This window comes from Delphinus delphis, chromosome 14, assembly GCF_949987515.2.
Source record: "Delphinus delphis chromosome 14, mDelDel1.2, whole genome shotgun sequence".
NCBI classification, from domain to species: domain Eukaryota; kingdom Metazoa; phylum Chordata; class Mammalia; order Artiodactyla; family Delphinidae; genus Delphinus; species Delphinus delphis.
In genome coordinates this window covers 7,201,709-7,225,159 of record NC_082696.1, presented here as the reverse complement: position 1 = coordinate 7,225,159, position 23,451 = coordinate 7,201,709, and the positions used below count along the sequence as shown (strand labels likewise).

At 45.2% G+C, this 23,451-nt stretch overlaps 1 protein-coding gene across 5 annotated transcripts in view; it reads right to left on the bottom strand.

Moving 5' to 3' along the window:
- AGPAT4 (1-acylglycerol-3-phosphate O-acyltransferase 4) overlaps positions 1-23,451 on the bottom strand; it is a 1,410,257-nt gene that overhangs the window by 94,429 nt on the left and 1,292,377 nt on the right. The window contains exon 1 of one of the 5 annotated variants that reach the window (XM_060029674.1): positions 14,271-14,333. The exons of 2 other annotated variants lie outside the window; for them this stretch is intronic. Coding sequence is in view for 1 of the 3 variants with exons in the window: in XM_060029672.1 (XP_059885655.1) it covers positions 13,599-13,668 (70 nt within the window). In the remaining 2 variants the exon portion in view is untranslated. Of the gene's footprint in view, positions 1-13,598; positions 13,688-13,719; positions 13,909-14,270; positions 14,334-23,451 lie in introns of those variants that run through there. 2 more of the 5 variants (XM_060029673.1, XM_060029672.1) reach the window with 2 other exon arrangements.

Genomic DNA, 23,451 nt, shown 5'->3' with positions numbered 1-23,451 from the left:
GAGCAGAGGGAACTCACCCCCAGACACACGCCAACAGCCGCTACTGCCACAATCTAGGCTTTGGCTTAAGGTCCAGAGGAAATCTTCAGTGGATCAAAGGTGTTTTCCCCTTCATGCAAGGCTGCTCTGAATACCTGAGACTGAATACTCTGCTTCCGGTCAAACCCACTCAAGTTGGAAGTAGACTGTGTTTGCTATAGCGGACTCACCATGATTAAATTCGGATGAAACTTCAAGGCTCAAATATGTGGAAGAAATGCTACTTAGAGCTATAAGGTCAGCTGCCCTTTGATGCCAAGCGGAGCAGATGCTGACAAAGCTTCCCCGGAGCAGAGCTCCATGAGGCAGGTGTGGTGTCTGGGGACTCACACGGTCCCCCCAGGAGCCAGCACGCCCCCCGCCCCCCGGCCACCACGGCAGACATCACGGGAAGAGTTCATGAATGAAACCTGGAGAGTTGCCAAGAGTGGGTTAATGAAATCCGTGGGGAGGTAAGTAATTGAAGGGAAAGAAATGGATCCATCCGCCCGTCAACATCGAAATCTTCACATTTTCTGGATGGTGGAAGGCGAATGAAGCAACAAGACAGAAATCAAGAATTTATGTCCCTGGGCTCCAATTTTAGCTCCAGAAGACTTTCTCTTTTCCCAAAGTCAGCGTGGTGAATTTGATCAACGCCCTGCATCAAATTCAAAACGTTCGCTGTGCTAGTGTCACTGAGCCCCTGTGGCCAGGGAGGGGTCGGGGCAGCTGCCCCAGTTTTCCTCTAAACTCTTGCTATGGAAATTAGTGTCGCCAAACGGGATGCTGGGATAGGGATAAAGTGACGAGGAAAATGGGACTTATTTCTCATCTGTCTTTAGTTATGAAGGAGGCCTGTAGCTTCCTGCTGCCTTCTTATAACAGGGGACCCTGAATGCTGAGTACCTGAAGGGCTCCACAGTGTAAAGGTAGCAACCTTCGCGCCTGAGCAGGGGCTCTGGAGGCAGCAGCTGGTTTGCCTTTATCAGCTGCTTGACCCTGGGCAAATTACTGAACCTCAGTTTCTTCACGTGTAAACTGGAGACAGTAATAGTTCCTACTTCATGGGTCTGTGGTGAGGATTAGTTGTTTCTAGAGCCCTGCTTGGTACGTGGCAATCTTAAATGTGGCATCATCTTCACCATCCTCATCACCATCACCACCGTCACCATCACCGTCATCATCACCATCATCACCGTCACCATCATCACCATCACCATCGTCACCATCATCGTCACCATCACCATCACCACCGCCTTTGTCATGGCTCTGGCTTTCCTTTTGTCCCATCACTTTCCTGCTAGTCACCCTCCTTCCATCAGTGGCCCAAGTTCTCCCAGCCCCTTGGAAACACCTAGAAAACTTAAAAACAAAAACAAGGAACCAGTGAGTCGACTAGCCGGTCCAAGGCAGGTGATTCTAACGAACAGGCAAGGCTGAGCCCACAGCCGCGACTCTGCCAGTGAGACCTGAATTCAGGGAGTGAGATGCGGCCCCTTCGCCACAGCAGCCGTTTCCTCCCTTCACAGGGTCCGTGGCTGGTCCCCTGACTCTGCATCGAAGACCAAGTGTTGTGCAGGTCACCAAGGCCTCCACCGGTAGCTCCACATCGGCTCGCTCCTCCTGCCTTTGATTAAACCCCCTCCTCCTTCTGTTTTAATGTCAAGACTCCATTTCGTGCTTGGAAGGCCAGCTCAGAGCACAGCTTCTGAAATGAGGGCCAAGCCGGGACCAGGCTGCAGGCCACCGTGACCCCCACTACAGCAATCTCCTCCCTCACCTGGGTCAGCCAGAGACATGTTCTGAATGAAGGAACTATCTGGAAAGCTAAAATGTATAACTAAGTTGCCAAAAGGTAAAACTGACAGAACTTTTGTTTCGGTGACGAGCTTTCCAGTGTCACCTGGACTCTCCTGCCTTAGGAAATGAAGTCCGCTGGGGCCAACATGGACAGCTCGGGACCATGGCTCTGCTGTTCATCAGTCAGTCTCAACCAGTAGTCATCTTTTTAGTTCCCCGTTCTTTCTTTTCCTGCCCTGCCATCCATTGCTGCTTTTCTACCATTTACCCAGGAAAACGGAGAACCAAGCTTGTTAAGCCAGCATTTCAGTGTCTGGCGCGCTAAGTAGGTTTCCGGAAAAATCAGATTAAGCCTAATGAAGAACACGGGCTTTTGACGATAACGTTTCTCACTTTATACTTAAGATCTGGGGCTGCGTTCCACATGGCTGGATATGTCACCATCTCTTAACTGGGATATGTTTCAGCAGACTTTTGGTTTAATCTGAATTAGATAAACTCCCTGTTGTCAGAGAGTACCTTTTCTCCACTTTCCCCCCAGAATGCCAATCCCATCGCCTGTGTCACACAAATATTCTAATGTGAATTTCCCTGGAATAGATGGTAGTACTTCTAATGCACAGACCCCACAGCACCTTGATAATCTGACAGCACTATTTCCATTTTCAAATGATTACTATGGGGACTTCCCTGGTGGTCCAGTGGTTAAGACTCCACACTTCCAATGCAGGGAGCACGGATTCGATTCCTGGCTGGGGAGCTAAGATCCCACGTGCCGAGGGGCGTGGCCAAAAAGTTAAAAAAAAGATTATTATGAAATGTTGGGTCAAGGGACACTTCATATAATGCACTTAATAACATGATTTTAAAAAGAGCATGTACACACACACACACACACACACACACACAAGAGGCCCACCCTTCTTCCTTATTACTCTCTAATACATTAAAAAAAAACAGCTTGCTTGTGCCTGGGCAAAGTTCATAGGTCAGATTTTTTTTCATCCAACGTCTTACTGTAAAGGAAAAAATAAAGTGGTCTATTGGGGTAGTTAGGTATCGGGCTCTCTTTCCATCTCTTACAATGAGCTCTATCCAAGCTTTTCATTTCACGCAGGAGGTTTGGGTGAGGTTACTCTGCAGAATGTGAGACCCTTCGAGTGAGGGGTACCTTTATGATAGCTTGTTCGTGTCTGAATTGGCAAAGTTCACCTGCCTGACTGTTTCGTTCAGATTTCAAAAGATAACCCCATGCAGGAAGGTTTTATGAGAACAGGAAGATAACTCACCCCAAAACGATAAGATAACAGATATCAGCCAGCAATAAGAGCTGATTCCTTGTCCAAGAGATAGTCAAGGTACTGGGAGAGGAAGAGAGATCAGAAAGAAAAGAACAAGGGCTGGGCTCATCTAGAGAAGCTATTACTCCATTATCAAGGGAGGGAGGGCACAAAAGGTGGGTGACCAGAGACAGAAAGGGATCCCAGCAACCTTCCATCAGTTAGACCTTCAGGAGCAGATAGACACAGAGAAGAAAACAGTCAAGGTGGGTAAACTCTCAGGGATTACTCAGGCCCGGCCCCATCCCACCCCATCCCATCCCATCCCATCCCCAAGACTCACCACTGGAGAGAGTAGGAAGGAGGGGAAGGGAAAGGACTGTTCCTTCCCACAGCCAGCTACAGGTTATCCAGCTCAGTCTTTTCTTCTCAAAACTGTCCACAGAAATATTACCTTCTGCAGAGGAGACTAACTGTGAAGGGTCTGGAGCTATGGCCTAAAGCCATCCAAACAACCCAGCCTGAAAAGTCTTCTGTATTGTCTTAAAAGATCATGTAAATTTTGTGTTATGTCATGGCATGTCCATGTTTGTTTTCTTTTTAAAAATTCTTTTCCCTTGGATCTTCTGGCAAAATTGATGCTTGAGTGAGCTGGGCCCAGTTTACCCTGCGACTGGCACATGCCCCAGATGGCCACAGGATGAGGTGGATGAAGAATTTGCATCCAGCCTGGACCCTTCCTTAATGGGATCAGGAAACAAGTGCCAGGCCACTTCCCAGTGCCAGGGGACAGCACCGACTAAGACAATCCCTGGTTTCAAGGAGCCCAAGGTCACACGGAGAGTAAGCAGGTGGCCACAGCTGGGGCCGAACCCAGGCTCTGCGGCACAGCCCTGCTCCCCCTTATGCCACGCTACTCCCTGTGGACCTAAAGGCTGCCAGTCTACTAGGCCCAGCAGAAAGCAGCTAGAGAAGGGGGCCTGGTAGTCTCCGAACTCTCATTAATTAAACACTCCTGTGGCCTTTGACAAGGGCAGGACACCTTGACCGCCAGGAGGATCCTCTCCCTGCCCAGAGAAGCAGGCAAGGTTATGTCATGTGCTCATTAGCAAATTGCAGCTCAGGGCCCGCCCAGCACCCACAGGACACAGCGAGCTCCCAGCCTTGCAAAGCACAGACAGTATGTCTTCTCTGGGGAGTCAGGCCAGAGGGAAGCTTTTTAAACCAGACTGTCTTAAAGACAAATCACAGTTCAGAAGACAGCAGCAGTGGGAGAAAGGAGGCAGTGCCAACCTGGCTAAAATTGGAACCCACATAAATAATTAAAATAATCAGGCACATCGAAAATATCTCTGTGGTCCTCTCTCTCTGCTTCCCTTAAACGTTAACTCTATTATTCCTCTAGGAATGGAGGTCAAATGAGGATTTTAGAGACACCATGAAACTTTATTATATTGCTTGGTCTTAAGTAACTTCTTAAACTTCTGCATGATTTGGGAGGTTAAGATGAATTTCTGCACATTTTGAAGCTATGGAAATCCTTTCCCCCTAAAAGAAGATCCAGGGAAATTGGGGGCAAGAATACATCATACAAGTAAATAAGATGCCTGTATAATTCTTTATAGATCAAAAGTCACAGTCTTTGCTCCCCTAACAGGTATTGCTAGCTGTGTGACTCAGGAAAGCTAGCTAACCACTCTGTGCCTCAGTTTCAAGTCAGACTAGAGAAAAGAATTCACAACCCACAAGGCTGGATAAGGACAAAATGGGATCGGACAGGCAGAGCACACAGTACAGTAGCAGATGCTGAATAACGGGGGTTGATATTATTAAAATGCATAAATGACTACGTTACAAAGCATAACAGAGGTGACCCTTTGGGAAGAGTATTACAGGAAAGGTTTCTTTCTGTATTTACTATCCCAGAGCATCAAAGAGGCCCTCTGTACAACCCATTACAAAATCCTGGGGCTCCATCTCCCGGAGCTCTCAGCCCGGCTCTTTCTGCGTCATCCTCCCAGGCCTGGCCTCCACCTTGGTCTCCTGCAGCGAGGCACCAGCCTGACGGGGCTCTCCCTGCCTACGATGACAGCCAGATCAGTTCACAGGGTCTGAGGGACGGGGTATCCCCCACCTTGCTGTCCCTGCTGTCCAGGCCCCTTCACCACCTGGCACACTCTCATCTCTGATCACTTCCTGATTCACATCCTGCTCCTCTGTAAACAGAGCACCCCAGCGTTAGCATCCCGCTTCTAGGAAGCATTTCTGAAGCCCCAGACTGGATGGGGGATCAGAGACTCCCCTTTCTATGCTCCCACAGCGCTCTGCACTCTCCCGCCAGTGTGTTAAAATGATCCACTTAGGTTTCTGTCCTGTCCTCCAGGCAGTGACCCTGTCTGGCTCATCTGCGTACCCTCAGTGCCCAGCCAATAATAGGCTGGACACAAGGATTCAGAAATGCTGTAAGAAGATTCTGGAATTGTGTGGGGTGTGGGAATAACAGACTCACTCCACTCACTCCCATCTTTCAGGTCCTGGAAGGGAGGAGGGAGAAGGGCAGACAAAAGGAAGGGACAGCGCAGAGACTAGACACCTCGTGAGCCCCAGGCATGGGGCTGGGGAGCGGGCCTTACCTGAAGCAGGGCGGTCCAGGACCAACAGGGAAGGTGGCCTCCAACCCAGTGGGAAGCGCTGGAGACCAGAGACCAGGAGGGAGAGGCTGAAAACACCCACCACAGCTGGAGGTCTGCGCTCAGAGACAAGTGATTACTAGTGAGACCTGGGCCTGTAGCACGTGGTTCCCGGTGTAGACCCAGGAAATGGGGTGAATCAGCAAATCCCAGCAAAGGCGAGGTCAGTTATGCCAAGCAGCTCGCAATCTTCCTATAGGTATGTTAATCCATCCCACCCAGAGTTTAGGCCACCCTGTCGGCCAGGCCCAAGGGCAGGGTCTCAGAGACTCAGGTCTCTGAGTCAGGTCCGCCCACCCAGCCCCGCCCAGCTCCCTCCCTGCAGCCTCGGGTTACAAGGTGACTGCGGCAGGTTTGCCAGAGAAAGGGCACTAAACTTCGAATACAGTCCAGTTACAGGTCTGCCTTTCACTTATTTTATTATTATTTTCCAATTCCTGTCTATTTATTAATTTCAGTGAATGAATTGCGCCTTTGGTTTGGACTCATGTCTGTAAACCTGGGGAGTACAGGTTAATCCTGGGGGACGCGTTTGCTGGGATGGGGGAGCCGACCACGTGAGCTCAGACGTGGCAATTCCCTAAAGCAGTGGTTCTCAAGTGCAGGTGACTTCGCCCTTCCAGGGGACATTTGGCAGAGTCTGGGGCACTTTTGGCTGTCACAATTGGGGCGGCGGTGGCATCTAGACAGACGATGGAGGCCAGGAACGCACAGGACGGCTCCACAACAAAGACTTATCTGGCCCAAAATGTCAACAGTGCTGAGATTAAGAACTTGCCCTAAGGGGAGGGGGCGGGGTGGGGCGGGTGAGGGGCGGTGATGAATTGGGCCGTTGGGATTGACGTGTATACACTGATGTGCATAAAATTGATGACTAATAAGAACCTGCTGTATAAAAAAATAAATAAAATTAAATTAAAATAAAAAGAACTTGCCCTAAAAGGAATGTCAACCTTGGAGGACCTGGCTGGAAGGAATCAGCTCAGGCACATCTGACCCTGGATCTCTTGTGCCCACTTTTTGTCTAGGCTACAGCAACCATTCAGTGCCAGGCGTGCTGCTCTGTGCTAGAAACTTCCATGAGAAGGCCCCAGTGCAGTCACGAGGCTAGAACTGTAAAGGATTGTCTATAATGTAATAGCATCTGGAAAGAGTGACTTTTAGGAAGAATGAATGGGATTGAGGAAGAATATCAAGCCAGCAGAGGCCAGAGATTCGGGAGATAGAGGCCCAAAAGGCGACACACATTTGGGAAGGAAGCTACTCCCCTCGTCTCCTTTCAACCTACCCTTCCCCACAGCAAAGGAGAGAGGAAAGGGGAGGTTTTAGATGATAGCATTGATTGTGTGTTGACGGCTGCAGCATCCTGGGAAGAAGCGCCAGGTATGGACAGACTCTTTAAAATTTCATCAGCCTGGGTTAACCTCTGCCCCAAGAGAGGTGACAGCTCAGGAGGAAGCTGACAGAGATGGGAAGAAGACCAAACTTCACTCAGTTCATTTCTCCCATTCTCATTTCAAAGTCTGTCTAAGATAAGCACTGGTGGTATCTTTTCAGATAACACTCTGCCTTTAAACTTGCTAACTGATTGTTGACAACCAACAACAGACAAGAAACGCTAACTCCATCTACCCATGGCCTTGGAAACCACTGAGATCCGCCACAGCATATATCCTTAAGAGCAACTTCTTGGCAAAGTTCAATCCTTGGGTATAAACTGGTTTTGCGAACAGTTCGTATTTAATTTGATGTATGAACTGCACTGTCACTCAGATGTTTTCATCACAGGACCTGTTCCCTTCCCCCACCGTAACACCTTTCTGGCTAAACCACAACAAAATAACAAAGCCCCCTGAAAACTATTAGAGTAGTTTGTTTAGAAGTACGGCTATTAGTCCCCCCCCCCCCACCTCTCCAAGTTCTAAAATACTACTCTCTCTTCCAAAATTTCTGAAGCTCCTAAAATGTAGGATGGAAGGCATGCAAGGGAAGGTCCATACGGTAGAGAGCTGTTCACAACTGCAGAAATACTGTGTGTCTATGTCCCAGGCACTGGGCTGGCTCGGGCATAGATGCATAAATACGATACCATGGAAATAGGGGGTCAGCAGTGGGGTACCATGGTCTTGGGTCCAATCTCAGCTCTGTTACTTATTATGGTATTAGGGGAGTAACTTACTCTCTCTCAACTTTACTTTATCTAAAATGCAAACGGATAACAGTTTAACTTGCTCGTTTGTTATGAGGATAAAGGGAATGAATAAATGTGAGGTCTGTGTAAAAGACTTGCCCATAGGGTGCTCTCAGCACAGGTGGGCTGCTATCATTATCATATATATCCTACAGGTTGGCCAGTCACCTCAGCGTCCCTGATGGCTTCTACAGGTTACCTGTCATCCCCCAGGCTGAGGAATAATCTCCTGCAGGAATTTCAGTGTCCGGTTTCAAACTACCAAGAGGTACACAAGGTGCCTCTTCTCTCGTAGGATCCTACATAGAAATGACCATGAAATAGCCATCATGTGTGACCCAAGGTCAGAGGGGAGAGATTGGAACAACTTCCTGCTGAAGGGAGAAGCTGATCTCACCCACAATCAAAATAACAAAGAAGAGGGGGAATTTGCTAAACGGTTTTTTCTCTGAAGGTCAGGCGGGCACTGGAGGGGGGGCATTCCGGATGAACTCGGTTAGGTTGCCCATATCATTTCCGGCTGAAGGTAGAAATCACGTGCGGTCAGACAATCCTGCTGAGAGGAGCTGCATGACAGCAGGAAATACAAACAGGAAGTGTTGCAACAAGGTCTTAACATTATTTATTCGGGGTATTTAGATTTAAAGTGTTGAAACCCACTTGCTTTTGTCGAACAAGACATAGACTTGCAACATCTTATGGGAAATCTAATGGCAAGAGGATTATCTAGTAAACCAATGAGCATATAATTTGGATGCAGTTGGGAGTCTGTCTTTTTAAAATGTTATATTTTGAGTCCATCTGGAGGGACCTATAGTCCCACGGAGTCTACAGGGAACTCACTCTGAGGGAACTTTGAGAGATTATCTCACTCAGTTTGTATTTTTCAGAAAGAGAATTTACAAGCCTTCCGCCCTCTGTGCCTCTGTGACCCCAGGGTCAAATCCTCACTTCTTGCATATCGTTAACAAATGTTTACTGACATCAAACAAGCAAACCAATGAAGGAAGAGACAAGAAAGTTATAAGATGAACAGTCAACTGCTAAGCACTCTCTCCCTCTCTGCCCAGAACAATCTATGTATAAAATTGTTCAGTGAAAGAAGCATCTGGTGCCATTAGCCAACAGATGCTTCAATCAAAAACAATTACCCCTGTATATTACACAATGGAATATTACTCAGCCATTCAAAAGAGTGAAATATTGCCATTTGCAGCAAAACAGACAGACCTAGAGATGATCATAGTAAATGAAGTAAGTCAGGCAGAGAAAGACTAGCAGTATATGACATCACTTTTCTGTGGAATCTAAAAAAATAATAAAAATTAACTTATTTACAAAACAGAAACAGATTCACAGACATAGAAAACAAATTTATGGTTACCAAAAGGGAAAGGGGAGGGGGAGGAAAAAATTTTAAACATGGGATTAATAGATACACACAACTATATATAAAACAGATAAACAAGGACTTCCTGCATAGTACATGGAACTATATTCAATACCTTGTATAACCTATAATGGAAAAGAATCTGAAGGTGTACACCTGAAACTAACACAATATTGTAAATCAACTATAGTTTAATTAAAAAAAAAAAAAAGAACAATACGCCCTGGTTTAAGGGGCTGTTTCTACATCTGTCTCTCTGCTAGTTCCTGAGCATTTTTAGGGAAGAAATAGTTTCCCATTTATTGCTAGATCCATGATATATAGTGCCTGACACATAATACTGATATCAGTTGTTGAGTGAATGAGTAAATGGATGGGTGGATGGATGATATATATATGAATGAATGAATGAATGAATGGCGACTGAAAGGTAGGACTAAAGGTGAAAGGAAGAAGTAAAGCAAACCAGACTGGAACACAAGTAGAAAATCTTTGTGGAACAAGTCTTGAAAAATAAAGAAAGACAGGTTAGATAGATTGTTCCATGATAACGTTCACCAAAAATTGCTCTTAAGATATTTCCTCTTATTCAGTCATTAGAAGAGAATGGAGATCACCCAGTCACAGTATCTCCCTTAAAAACCCTTCGGATATTTGAAAACTAGCTATTTACACTGTATGCGGTTTTGCTCACAGTGTGTCCACAGCACTCGGCACACAATAAATGCACAAGAAATACTGTTAAAAGAACAAGTTCATGATTTAAGCTTCCTCTTTCCCAGAACCTTAGCAGTGATTCTCTCGGGTCCATACATGAAGCCAAATTTCCGAGTTCCAAAACTTTCCAAATGGATTCTGTCCTGAGACGAAGATTATTGCATTAGAGTTGCCCAGGTTCTGGGTGATGTGAGATAGTTTTTAAGCCCGGCGTGATTACATATGATCATTTAGGCGTCAAAAACCTTTCAGAACTGTGAACACAGTGTCTTCCCATACCCATTAGACCTCCTTTTCAGAATACAGCAGATTGCACAAAATATAGTAAGTTTGCCAAATGTTCATCTGAGCATCCCACAATTTAAAGCAACAGCAATGGTCGGTATTATTAGAATGACGTTGTGGGTGCATGTGGAGTTCCCGCATTCAAATTTCTGACTTGTTTAAAGTCTGATTTAAGTCTGATTGCAGTTCTTAGAGCTTCACCTCAAGAATAACTGAATTACGAAGGATTCTGCCTCCTACTTACACAGTCCTTCTTTTCTACCAGTCTCGTTCTGGGTTAAACAAAATTCTGTCCCTGAATCCCTACTAGTTCTTTCCACCAGCACAGACTGCTCCTGGGCTATTTCCATGCTAAAGATGGACTTCTCCCTGCTTTGGACAAGAACCTTGAACCAGGACCCATCTCTCACCATCCGTCCCTGTTACCTGAGACACCTTTGCCTCTTCGCCTTGAATCATCTGTCCCCTCCCCTTCAAACCTTCAATGTCACCATCCTCTACTTCTTCCCGGACTCACGGCATCTCACTTCTCATATCCCTCTTGCCCTGCCTCCTTCTCTCCAGTTCTGTGCCCATCTACACACTTTGTCACCCCTATTTGGAGGATTTTAAACTTGAGAGCACAGACCACCACTTCTGTTTTCTTCACAAACTTGACAGCACACAGTTCAGAGCCATGAAATCCCAACACGATGGTGACTGACTCCAGCTTCACCAGTTATTTCCTCAGCATCATCTCCATCCAGCCTCTTTCACTGGACCCAGAATTTGCTTTGCATCTATAGCTCCACTGACCTTCTCCGGGTCAAGACTGTTAATTATGGGGTTTTTTGTTTTTAGTGTGTGTGGTACGCGGACCTCTCACTGCTGTGGCCTCTCCCGTTGCAGAGCACAGGTTCCGGACGCGCAGGCTCAGCGGCCATGGCTCACGGGCCCAGCCGCTCCGCGGCATGTGGGATCCTCCCGGACCGGGGCACGAACCCGTGTCCCCTGCATCGGCAGGCGGACTCTCAACCACTGCGCCACCAGGGAAGCCCCTGTTAATTATGTTTTTAACTTCTACTCAGGGTCTGATCATAGGACAGTGATTTCCCTTTTTTTTTTTGGCTGAAATTCCAAACAATTCCTGCTACTTTTCCTTTGAACTCCATCTTACAAGGATTTTTGCTGTGAAACTCCTATATTTGGAAACTCAAGAGCACTCTTACCACACACTTGACTTACACACTTTCCATCTGCTCCGCAGGGTCATGTAGTAAAGTCCACATCCTTGAGGACCATCTCAGGCTGGAAAAACCGTAACTTAGTCTGACTAGTTTCCACACTTTGCAAACATCGCAAACCTATAAACCTACAACTGTTCATATGTACTAACATGTGCTTTTCAAAACAAGAGTCATATTTTTTAATGACACTTTTCTGTGTTTTATGACTTTTTAACTAGTTCTCTTGTCTTTACTTAGTTCCCGTTAGTTTTGTGCCACGCTATTTAGCCCCTTTTTTAGATAACTTTTGTATCTGAAATACTTAAGACCTCTGGCACTATAAAAAGTTTTATAAGTCAGAGACAACAGCATGCTGAGATAAGGATCTTGGCAAGCAGAACCTCATTAAATCACCCCTTCTTCCTGCTTCCCTGAGGAGGGGTTACTCTGAGCTTTCTAAGTGATGCTTTTGGCTTCACAGTGGAAAGGCATTGTGAAGGCTAAGCCAGCTTCACAAATCTTTATCCAAAACTACAGATAATGTTAAGAATCAAGGGTGAGATTACTATCGATTGGTCTTATACAGCCTAATTTGGTAATTCAGGATGCCCATTAGAAGAATGGTGTCTGTTATCGAACATCTCCTCAGATGCACTGAATAAAAGCATCAATTTGACTCCTACCTGTTAATAAGCCCATTTGGACTATGTTCAACAGCTGTGTCACTTGATTTTAATTATATTTAACTTTGCTTAATACTATGTAGATGATACTATTTTTCTCTCATGTTTTATATTTTTCCTGAAAATCAACTTTTTCTCTCCATAGAGGATACTTAGAAGATTCAGTAGTTTCCCTGCCCAACTACACACACACACACCACATATCACACACATCAGATCCACATACACACCACAGACACACACTTTCTTCCTTATGATCTTTTTTTTTCCCAACTGAGGATGCTTGACTAACAATCACAGCTGGGTTAATCTCTTCCCAGTTTTAAAAAAGAGAAGGTCTATGGACCATCAGCTTAAGGAGAGTGGACAGCTGATCCATATTAGGACGACGCCCGAAAAACTGAGAATCCTGCTGGTAGTTAACATTTGTTACTCATTTACACTTGTTGAACTTGGATTGTGTGCTAAGTAAGTTCAGACTAGAGCAAAGACCCCTCTTTTAAACATTCAGACTTTTAGGCAGACCTGGGCAGACAATAACGTCAGTGTGAATTCTCAAACACCCTCTACAACTTTTTCCAAGGATCTCACCTCCTCTAAAGAAGTGCTCTTCCCCGCCCCCCGCCACTTAGTTTGATCACAGGATTAATATCACGTCTTGAGAACAGTTTAGGTTTTCAAAAAAGACCAGAAACTGAAGACTTACATAAACATCAGATCATTCCTTTTTCTAATTCCCATATATGATGAGGAAATTCATAGGCTGAAAATTCAGTAAATAAAGAGGTAATTGCAAATGCCCGTTTCCTTGACAACTCCCCTCCCCCAGCCCTCCGGTGATAGGGAAAAACCAAAACGGGGGTGAGGAGGGGTAGCCGCGAAGCCAGGTTGCCTCCGAGCAGCCTGGGCGAGAACCAGCGCGGAAAGCAGCCGACGCGCAGCAAACACAAATAAAGCAATGGATATCGGGGCTGCACTTGGGTGTAGTATTTTTGTGGTTGCCATAGAAACGGCAGAGACGGAAGAACATGTTGCATGACACAAAAGAGACCGATCGGTAACAGGAACCTTCTCCCCGGCTTCGTCTATTGCAGAGAAAATTATTTCACCCGAGGCGGCGGGGGGGGGGGGGGGGGGGGGGCTGGGCAGGGGGAAATGAACCCCAGCACGGCAGCTCGAAATCACAGCGCGGACGGCCACGCTCCCCCAGCTGAGCACAAAGAAACGGTTCTTGTGCGGCAGCAAAGCCCCCGCTGCCTTCCAGGGCTGCCCCTCCACGTTCCCACTGTCTCCTCACTTCCTTCTCCGCCTTCCTCTCCTCCTCTTTCTTACCTACCCCTTCCAGAGGTTTTAATGAAATCCAGCCCAGGAGAGAATAAGGGTGATAGAGAGAGGGGTGCAAACATCCGCCACGCCCAGAGGTGAAGTCGCCTGGAAATAGCACGAACGGCACATACCTCCTTTCTGGAAGCCCTGGACACATGGACTTAGAAATCAGAAACTGAAAGGGAGCAGGCTGGGGTGCAGAAATTGCCACTAGTTTATAGGAGCTGTAAGTCAGCCAACACTGGAAAGAAAAAGCGAGACTCCACCCATGGGGTGGACTCTTCGGAAAAAAAAAAAAAAGTGGTCCTCAGCTGACGTCTCTCCCCACCCCATGTCACTTCCTTTTAAAGCTACAATTTAGCAGTTATGGGGAGGGAGATACGAGCTGGTGTAACATGAGTCCCTCCCCCTCCCCTTCCAATTAGTGTAAGGAAGTGCTTCAGCTGGCTTCACGTCTGAAATCTCTGGCCGGAGAACCTGCCAGAATCGGAAACAAAGCCCGCTAGGTGGCCTTTCTTTTTCGGCCGCGCCTCCCGAATCCTGTTGCATCCCTATGCCGACATGGCTCCTCCAACCTCAGCTCGGACAGATCCAGCCCCGTCTGTGCTGAGACCTGGAAATTGCCCTAAACTGGCTCATATTTTGTTTGGTAAAATACCCGCACTCTGCAATCCCCCCTCACCTCTCACTGGTACGCGGTGCGGAAAGGAGATTGCATTCCACTCGGAAGAGCCCCAAAGCACCTTCGACAAAATACTACTGAAAATTCCAGCGATCTGAGATGTTAAGAACTGGGAAACAGAGGCTTGGAGGTCGATGGATTTTCTCCCCGCAAAGCAGCTACCGGGTGGATTCCCCGTGCGCGCGCGGGCGCGCACGCAAGCACATGCACGTGGCATTCACGCGCAGTGCTAGAGAGGGTCTGGGCAGATCTTTATAATAAAATAGAGTCCTCATAATTTTAAAAGAGGGCGGGCTGTTGAACCTCCAGAAATGCCAGGTCTCCAACATTTCTAAAAAACACTTTCAACCTCCAAACAGTTAAGATGTATGCCCTTCAAATGTTCTTTATTAGAGCCATTGCCACAAATAATATTTGAGTATTAACATATGACTCCTGTGTTCACCGCCGTTCTTTAGATGTTTACAATCCACAGGGGAAAAAAATAAATGTTCACAAATAACTAGACCATATTGCAGAATTACTAAGAGCTACAAAAGTGCTAAAAACAGCGTGCCATGAGAAAATAGAAGGATGGAAAGAGCTCTATTGGGTTACGGTGAGCGAAAAAAAGGCATTCAGAATTCAGCAAACATGGTTTGGACTGGGTCCTATAGGGTGTGCGGCGTTTTGATAGTCTGTGATGGAGAGAGGGAAAAGCATGAATGGGGTTGAAGGACATCTAAGGCATAAAAAAGGACCAGAACAGAAAACCCATTTGTGGCAATGGTTTATTTTAATATTCATGGGAAAATAAATTTGGCCATGTAAACACGTTTATAAAAGATGTTTGTAAGAAGTTCTTGCAGCCAAGGCAATTTTTGAGTTCTCATAACTTTTCAAATTATGTTTTAAAATTCATTTGTTTCCAGTTTTTCAAAGCACTTCTAAAGCAGAGTTAGACTGCTGCTTTTTCATAGTTGAATTTTGAATGGGGATTAACTTCAAAATCTACAAATTGCATAAATTTGTGCTACATTTACTACAAGTAGAGCCACTGATTTCAACAGAAACAATATGAAATAAAAATTTTTGACATTTGCAAGTCTTATTCTGATCATAATACTATGATATGTCTATTCCATTAAGATTATCATTATTATTTTTTAATTTAATTTTTTTATACATCAGTTTCTCTTTTTTGAGTTTTATTTTATTTATTTTTTTATACAGCAGTTTCTTATTAGTTATCCATTTTATGCACATCAGTATATACATGTCAATCCCAATCTCCCAATTCATCCCACCTCCACCACCCCCCACTCGGCTTTCCCCCTTTGGTGTCCATAAGTTTGTTCTCTACATCTGTGTCTCTATTTCTGCCTTGCAAACCAGTTCATCTGTATCATTTTTCTAGATTCCACATATATGTGTTAATATACGTATTTGTTTTTCTCTTTCTGACATACTTCACTCGGTATGACAGTCTCTAGGTCCATCCACGTCTCTACAAATGACCCAATTTCCTTCCTTTTTATGGCTGAGTAATATTCCATTGTATATATGTACCACATCTTCTTTATCCATTCGTCTGTCAGTGGGCATTTAGGTTGCTTCCATGTCCTGGCTATTGTAAATAGTGCTGCAATGAACAATGGGGTGCATGTGTCTTCTTGAATTATGGTTTTCTCAGGGTATATGCCCAGTAGTGGGATTGCTGGGTCATATGGTAGTTCTATTTTTAGTTTTTTAAGGAACTTCCTTACTGTTCTTCATAATGGCTGTATCCATTTACATTCCCACCAACAGTGCCAGAGGGTTCCCTTTTAAGATTATTGTTATTATTATGCTTATTTTTGCTACAGTAACACTTTGCCTATTTAGATGATGTTACTCACAGTCTCAATTACCTTAGAAATATAGCTGAGAAATATGGGAGGAAAAAACACTACTTCTAAAAATTTAAAGTGGAAATACAACCTTTGAGAATTAAACCCTATGCACTTTACTCAGTCCCATTTAGAATCTCTCCTTTATTTCAGATATCCTGATTTAGCTCTTTCTATCTAAACAAGGAACTGTGAAAATTTCCAGATCAAAATCTAACAATTCAGTTCAACAAATAGGTATTGAGTATCTGTGCTGGTTGCTGAAGATACAAAAACACAAGTAAGACATGGACCTTGCCCCAAAGGCCTCAGAGTCTTAGGAAAGAAAGAGGCCTGGAAGCAATTAAGATATGAAGGCAGTAATTGAAGTCTGTACAAGGTTCAGAGATGAGCCAAAGAATGGGGAAAGGGAAGTAGGGGTGTATGTCTACATAGCTTCTTTCTTTTTCTTTGTAAATAAATTTAATTAATTAATTAAGTTTTGTCTGCGTTGTGCCTTCGTTGCTGTGCACGGGCTTTCTCTACTTGCAGCGAGCAGGGGCTACTCTTCGTTGCAGTGCGTGGGCTTCTCATTGCGGTGGCTTCTCTTGTTGCAGAGCACAGGCTCTAAGTGCACGGGCTTCAGTAGTTGTGGCGCATGGGCTCAGTAGTTGTGGCTCGCGGGCTCTAGAGCACAGGCTCAGTAGTTACAGTGCAGGGGCTTAGTTACTCTGCGGCATGTGGGATCTTCCCAGACCAGGGATTGAACCCTTGTCCCCTGCATTGGCAGGCGGATTCTTAACCACTGCGCCACCAGGGAAGTCCCTCTACATAGTTTCTTAATTCACAGCAAACTATAAAAGGGATGAGCATGATCAGTATATTCACCGGTGAGACAGCAAGAAATAAACGCTGACAGCTGGAGCTAAGAGGCGTAAAGTGGTAACTCGTAAAAAGGATACACAAATAGCCATTAAATAACAACAACAAAAAGGATGCAACCTCACATAAAATAAAAGTAGAAAGGAAGAGATGTTCTTTCTTTGTCTGTCTGCTTGTCAAACATTCAGAAAACTATAGTGTACAATGTGAAGAGGATGCTGTACGATGGGCTGGCTCCTCTCTTCCTGGTGACAATGAATTGGTACCTTCTTTCTGGAATTTAAACAAGGTATATCACAAGCTTTTAAAATGTTCATTTTTTTTTTTTTTTTTTTTTGCGGTACATGGGCCTCTCACTGTTGTGGCCTCTCCCGTTGCGGAGCACAGGCTCTGGACGTGCAGGCTCAGCGGCCATGGTTCACGGGCCCAGCCACTCCACGGCATGTGGGATCCTCGGGAACCGGGGCATGAACCCGCGTCCCCTGCATCGTCAGGTGGACTCTTAACCACTGCGCCACCAGGGAAGCCCTATTTGTAACTTTTATAAAAGAAAATGACCATGATTAAAAAACAAAAGACTCAAGGTTTCTAAAGTCTTAGGTGATTTAGGACAGAAGCAAAGAATAATCGATGGAGATTATAACATGTTCAATCCCAAAGATTGAAATATTTTCAGAATCCTCTATTAAAGGTAAAATTCTATGTGTTTCAGAAGAGTTTCTTTTAACCTAAATTCTGGTACTTAGAACGATAAGTATCATTTATCTAAAATGTTAACTTGCATACTGTGTTTTTCGCTGCCATGCTAGATGGTTGAGTTATTAGGGACATTATTTCCAACAGCCTTTTCTCTTAACACATTGTTAGCTACACAATGACAATAGTTTTGCTTTCTTTTCATTTGGCTTATTTTATGAACATGAATATAGATACATCTGTATAAATCTATATACACAGTTTGAAATTTTCCTCAAGTTATAAAATATAAACATATCACAGACTTGTAATTATAATAACCTCACTGTATGCTAAATTCGGAATTGTTACTGCTTTGAGGTGACAAAGAAAAAGTGTAAATAATAAATTCAATTTGATATTTGGAGTGTTTCATCTTATATTTAATAGTTGTATATTTCAATCATTTCTAATAGAGCCTTACAATTGTGTCACATATATGTTTTTAACGACCAGTAATCTCTTATGGCTATATTGTTATTATTGCCATCATTTTAAGTACTTTCAAATAGCTTTAACATTACCTGTCATTGAGGAAAATACAGAGGAATCAGGCAAGATTCCTCCTTGATCAATAATGATTACAATAAGTCATTCCCCAAACATTAATGTCCATTGCTCAGCTCTCAACACATCTTAACTCAGAATTTTTCTTTAAACCTGTTACAAATTGTTCTCAGTGTTCACTCAGCTCCTTTCTCTTCTAGACCACTCCAGGTTCATTCAGACTGGCAGAGCTGACCCTGGAAAGTCATTCATTCCCTCCTCTTGCATCCAGGCACTGAGCAACTGGAAATCATATAATGCAGGAGGAAATCTACCCCAACAGGAGGAACTGAATTCAAATCAATTAAAGCCCGACTGATGGGCAACAAATGGAAAAAGGTTCCAGCTTCACTATCTGGTTTTAAAAGACAAGGTCATACAAAAGATTACTGAGACTTAGCCCTCGCATTCTTTGCAACCAAGTAAAAAGAAAGCACACCACTTCAGGTGGTGTTTCACTCTGGATGACTTTCAGCCCTTGTACTTTATATGTTGGGTAATTTTTTTTAAGTTTTGATAAGATGGATTACCCTTATAAACAGAAATGTGAAACATTGTTTTTTAAATAAATCTTTATTGTTCTCAATTGTTGACATAATGCTTGTCTTTATTTGGCAAGCTTATAGCCTAGTGGCACCTTGGAGGTTGATCTACTTAAAGTGTCGTCATGGACCATGAGGGTGGGAGCTTGTTAGAAATGCAGAGGGGACTTCCCTGGCGGTCCAGTGGTTAAGACTCCATGCTTCCACCGCAGGCGGCGCGGGTTCAATCCCTGGTCGAGGAACTAAGAACCCAATTGCTGTGCAGCGGCCAAAAAATTTAAAAAAATTTTTTTTAATTAAAGAAAAAAGAAATGCAGAGTCTTGGGCCCCACCCCAGACCTAGTGAATCAAACTATTTTCACAATATCCCCAGGAAATTCACACGTGCATGGAAGTTTGAGAAGTACTTGCTTGAGTCCACATCTCTCATTTTACAGAGGACACTTCAGAGTCCAGGAAGGGTGAGTCTGCTTGTCCTGGGTTACACAACAAACAGGAAATAGAGCTGAAGCAAAACCACAGTTTTTAATGATTCCTACTACGGAATTCTTTCCACTGTATTCCTCCAGCTTTCAGATGAAAAGCAAGTCTGAAAGAAAATCTATTGGCATAAAAATGTTAAAAAGAGAATTTCTACTTAAACTCATGTTTATTATTCTAAGTGTAGTTATTAAAAGTCTACACTCTGTGCATTTGAGTTTATACACAGTCAGCTTTACCCAAAGAAAATGAATCTTGGAATTTGGCAACTTTCAGACCAAAATTGGCAAAAAGCAGGTGACATCTTTTCTCCATGATCACTCATTTTATTTTGGTTTCAAGCCAAAGCCAAGTCTCGTTGAATAAAACTTAGCTTCAGGGGCTTCCCTGGTGGCACAGTGGTTGAGAGTCCGCCTGCCGATGCAGGGGAGACGGGTTTGTGCCCCGGTCCGGGAAGATCCCACATGCCGCGGAGCGGCTGGGCCTGTGAGCCATGGCCGCTGAGCCTGCGCGTCCGGAGCCCACTTAGCTTCATGACTGATTTGCAAGAGGCGACAGAAAGGAAAATGTGCTCCACAGGTCCCCTTGTTTCTGCTCTTGCCACTTTCAAATCTGCTTGCTCCTCACCTGGCAGCCTTTGCAAAACGGAGCTTTGTAAAATAAAAAACAAGAGAATGTGATTCTCCCCTCTCTCATCTCTGCCCTTGAGTGCATGAGAGTCCCCTGTATCCTGACAACAGATCTTTCATTGAGCTGCCTTTGTTACTTGCAATAGAGTCCTAATTCTTCATGTAAAGTTTTGGAGTTTCAGCTTCCTCCTACATAAAATTCATGGGGTGGTTGTGAAGTTTAAATGAGACGGCGTATGTGAAGCTCCTTAATAGTGTAGAACCTCCAAAAAAAATGATCATTCTCTTCTCCTGCCCTCACCCCATTCATTAAAATACAGATAGCTTTCAGATGTTTTTGGTTGACATCCTTCTCCTAAACCTCAGACCCGTTTACCTAATTACCTGATGAATATCTCCAGGGAGACATCCTAAAGGCTTCTCAAATTGAACAAGCCCAAAAAGTTTTGGCCCCAACCTAGCCAACGTTCTGCAATCCTATCCTGCAAGTTTCTGGTTCCCTGTTTTGGTGAGCGTTGACATCAAAGTTATCTTTGATTCTTCCCTGTTCCTCTTGCAGCTCTTTCTCCCCACACCAGCCTGTTAATACTCTTCTCAAAGATATTTATAAAGAGCCCTCTCCTCTGATTGCCACTGCTGCTGCTCCAGGCCTCATGACTTTTCTCTTGGTTGTCTGCAAAAAATGCTCTTCAACTTTTTGTTGCAGTCTGAAACTTCAACTCCTTTGGGTAACATGCAATGCCCTTTTATGATCTGGCCCTACCTCTCCCTCCAGTCTCATCTCTTGCCTCTTTCCATACTTTTCCAAGGACCCCCCTTTTTTCACCTCTCATCAGCTGACTTACCTCTCCCAGCCTCTAAGACTTGCTGACCACCTCCTCCAGGAAGCCCTCAATTCTTTAAAAGGAAAAATGGTCTGAGCGTATTTGTGTTAATGCACTTGCCACAATGGCATCTAATTGGTTGTTGTTTTTATAGGTTTACTCCCGGCTAGCTTGTGAGGACAGGATCTTTGTTTTCAAACATCTGACATGCCACAGGGCTCCGTAAATACTAACTGAATCAGTGGACATCATCTCTGTGTTACCTTTTCCCACGGGGCAGGTGGGACTCTCAGTTTCCACTCTTATAACTCAAGAAGTTTCTTTTCAGGAAACCTTTTTATCCTTGGTTTTCCTATATTGCAGATACATTTAAGAAAAAATTTTAACTCTCCATGAAATCACCTCCCTCATTTTCCCTTATCCTGTTCCTTTCCACTCTTTGCTCATAAGCAGGCATAGTTTATTTCCCTATAATCCTAGTAGCGTAGAAAATTCCATCATCTTTTTATTTCACACATCCTAAGTAGATTTCCTTAACAGAATTTTCATAGCTGTCTTTTTAATGCATTTCAAGTAGTCTACTTAGTATAGGATCATTTTCCGAACTGTCCTCCTGTTGAATGTGGCCTGCCTCCTGCTTTCACCTACCGTGGGTCAGTCCTCAATTTCACCTGCTTCCACTTACTGAGCACGTAGCGCTTTGTATCAGATATTATTAGCTTCCATTTGTTAATCGAAGAGCCTGAAGCTTAGCTGGGTTAAGTCACTGCCTCAAGGTTACACAGCCGGTAAGTAGCACAGAGTCAGGATCTCCACTGAGGTGTGCCCAGCTCCGCAGAGCACACTGTTCTCCTCTGAGGTCCACTGGCCGCTAGGACAACAAGCAGGGCTTGCCGCTTATGGGTGATGCCCTAAGATAACGTCCCGGAAGAAGAGGATTTTGTGACTCATTCCTGCACTGCATGGGCGACTATGTTGCTGCTCTTCACTGTCATTAATTAATACCTTAAAGTTTGGGTGAGTTTCACAATCTTAAATAATACCAATTTTAATTTTTGTAAGTTACGTGTAAAGTTCAATCTCTTTCAGAGTTTGCTTTTATTTACTCTTATCACTTGTGTGTATTCTTGTGTGAGATCTCTTCTTATGCATCGACTGTTTATGCTTTCGTCTTGGTATTTATCATTTGCAGGTACATTTGTTTTTCGGGTCATACCGTGTGGCTTGTGGGATCGTAGTTCCCCGACCAGGGATGGAACCCGGACCTTCGGCAGTGAAAGCGTGGAGTCCTAACCACTGGTCGCCAGGGAATCCCCTGCAGGTACATTTCAATGTGTCAATTGTTTCTTCTACGATCTCAACTGCTTCAACACTCAATTCTATTTTCCATGCATTGTCCTGTCATTCTATATTTAACTGCTTATCTCGAGTTCGCCCATCGTGTATGGTGGAAGGTGTTTAAGATATTAGCCAACTGCCATTCTCTCCTGCCGTGTAGTAAGTAAATCTTCCGCTGTTTTGAGTGTGCTGACATGGAAGGAGTGTGGGCTTTTGGAGAAAACAGATCTGGGTCAGGACCCTGGCTGAGGAGATCAATCTTGTGGTAGCGGGGTGCAGCCTTTCCCGGGAAGGATTGCTCACCCTCTCCTCTGCTCCACCTGCAGGGCTCAGGGGTGTGGGACCCAAGCAAGACAATCGGGAAGACGGAAGGACCCCCTGCCCCGCCCTCATCCCACACCAGGGCGGCCCCTTCTGGAGGACATGAGCCTTTCTCCAAGTTGAAGCTGCAGGACACATGCGTGCCAGCCAGACATCTCCCAAAGGAGCTGGTGGCCCAGGGCACTGGACATGGCCAGTGACCAGAGGCAGATCTGGAGCAGCTGGCTGAGCAGGGACCTTTGCCAGAGGAGAAAGGCAAGCAGGTAGCTCTTGACGCAGACGTAGCAGAAGAGAAACAAACATGCCTCCGGGAAGGGGGATGAGGGCGTGGGGCTGCCCCCTTGGCGTGTCTGTCCCGCTGCGGCTGACATCGCCCTGCCGCTCGCTGCGCAGCATTCGTCCCACCGCGCCGCGGGCACAGTGCTGTGGCCGGGCCGTTCCCACACTGACACGGGGCCTGGCAGCATCTGACCCTGCACTGGATGTTGCTGTTTCTCTCCTTGGTAGCCTTGGTTACGCTGCCACCAAATGTGTTTTCCTGGCCTGTCCACTGAGAAGCGGCCTGTGGGATGTTTTCTCTAGTTGCTGTGCTTCGCCCCGGCATTTTCCAAATCCTACTCAGAAGGTTGTTCTCTTGACTCGGGGGGCACGGCTTTACCCCTCATTCCGGATCCTCCACTGTCTGCCCCTTGGGCACCTGCACCTCAAGCCCTGGAGTTCTTGGGACTGACTTAGTGGTGCTCTGTCGTCCCACTTTGCAGTCATAGAACTTGGTCCTTGCCCTCAGAGGGCTGGGTTTCACCTTTGAATGGCATATGATACATCGGGAGGGCTGGTCTCTACGTGCTCACGCCCCTTTCCTAAAATCTGTGGCCTGTGGTTTACTCACATCATATTTTCCATGAGCTGGTGTTCAGTTACCTTCGTACATTTCTTCCGGGTTGATCTCCAGACTTCAAGTGCTCACTACATAGGAGGTGGCTCTTCCCGTGACCCCAGCTGAGCTGGCCCAACAACAAGGTGGAGGGAAATATCCC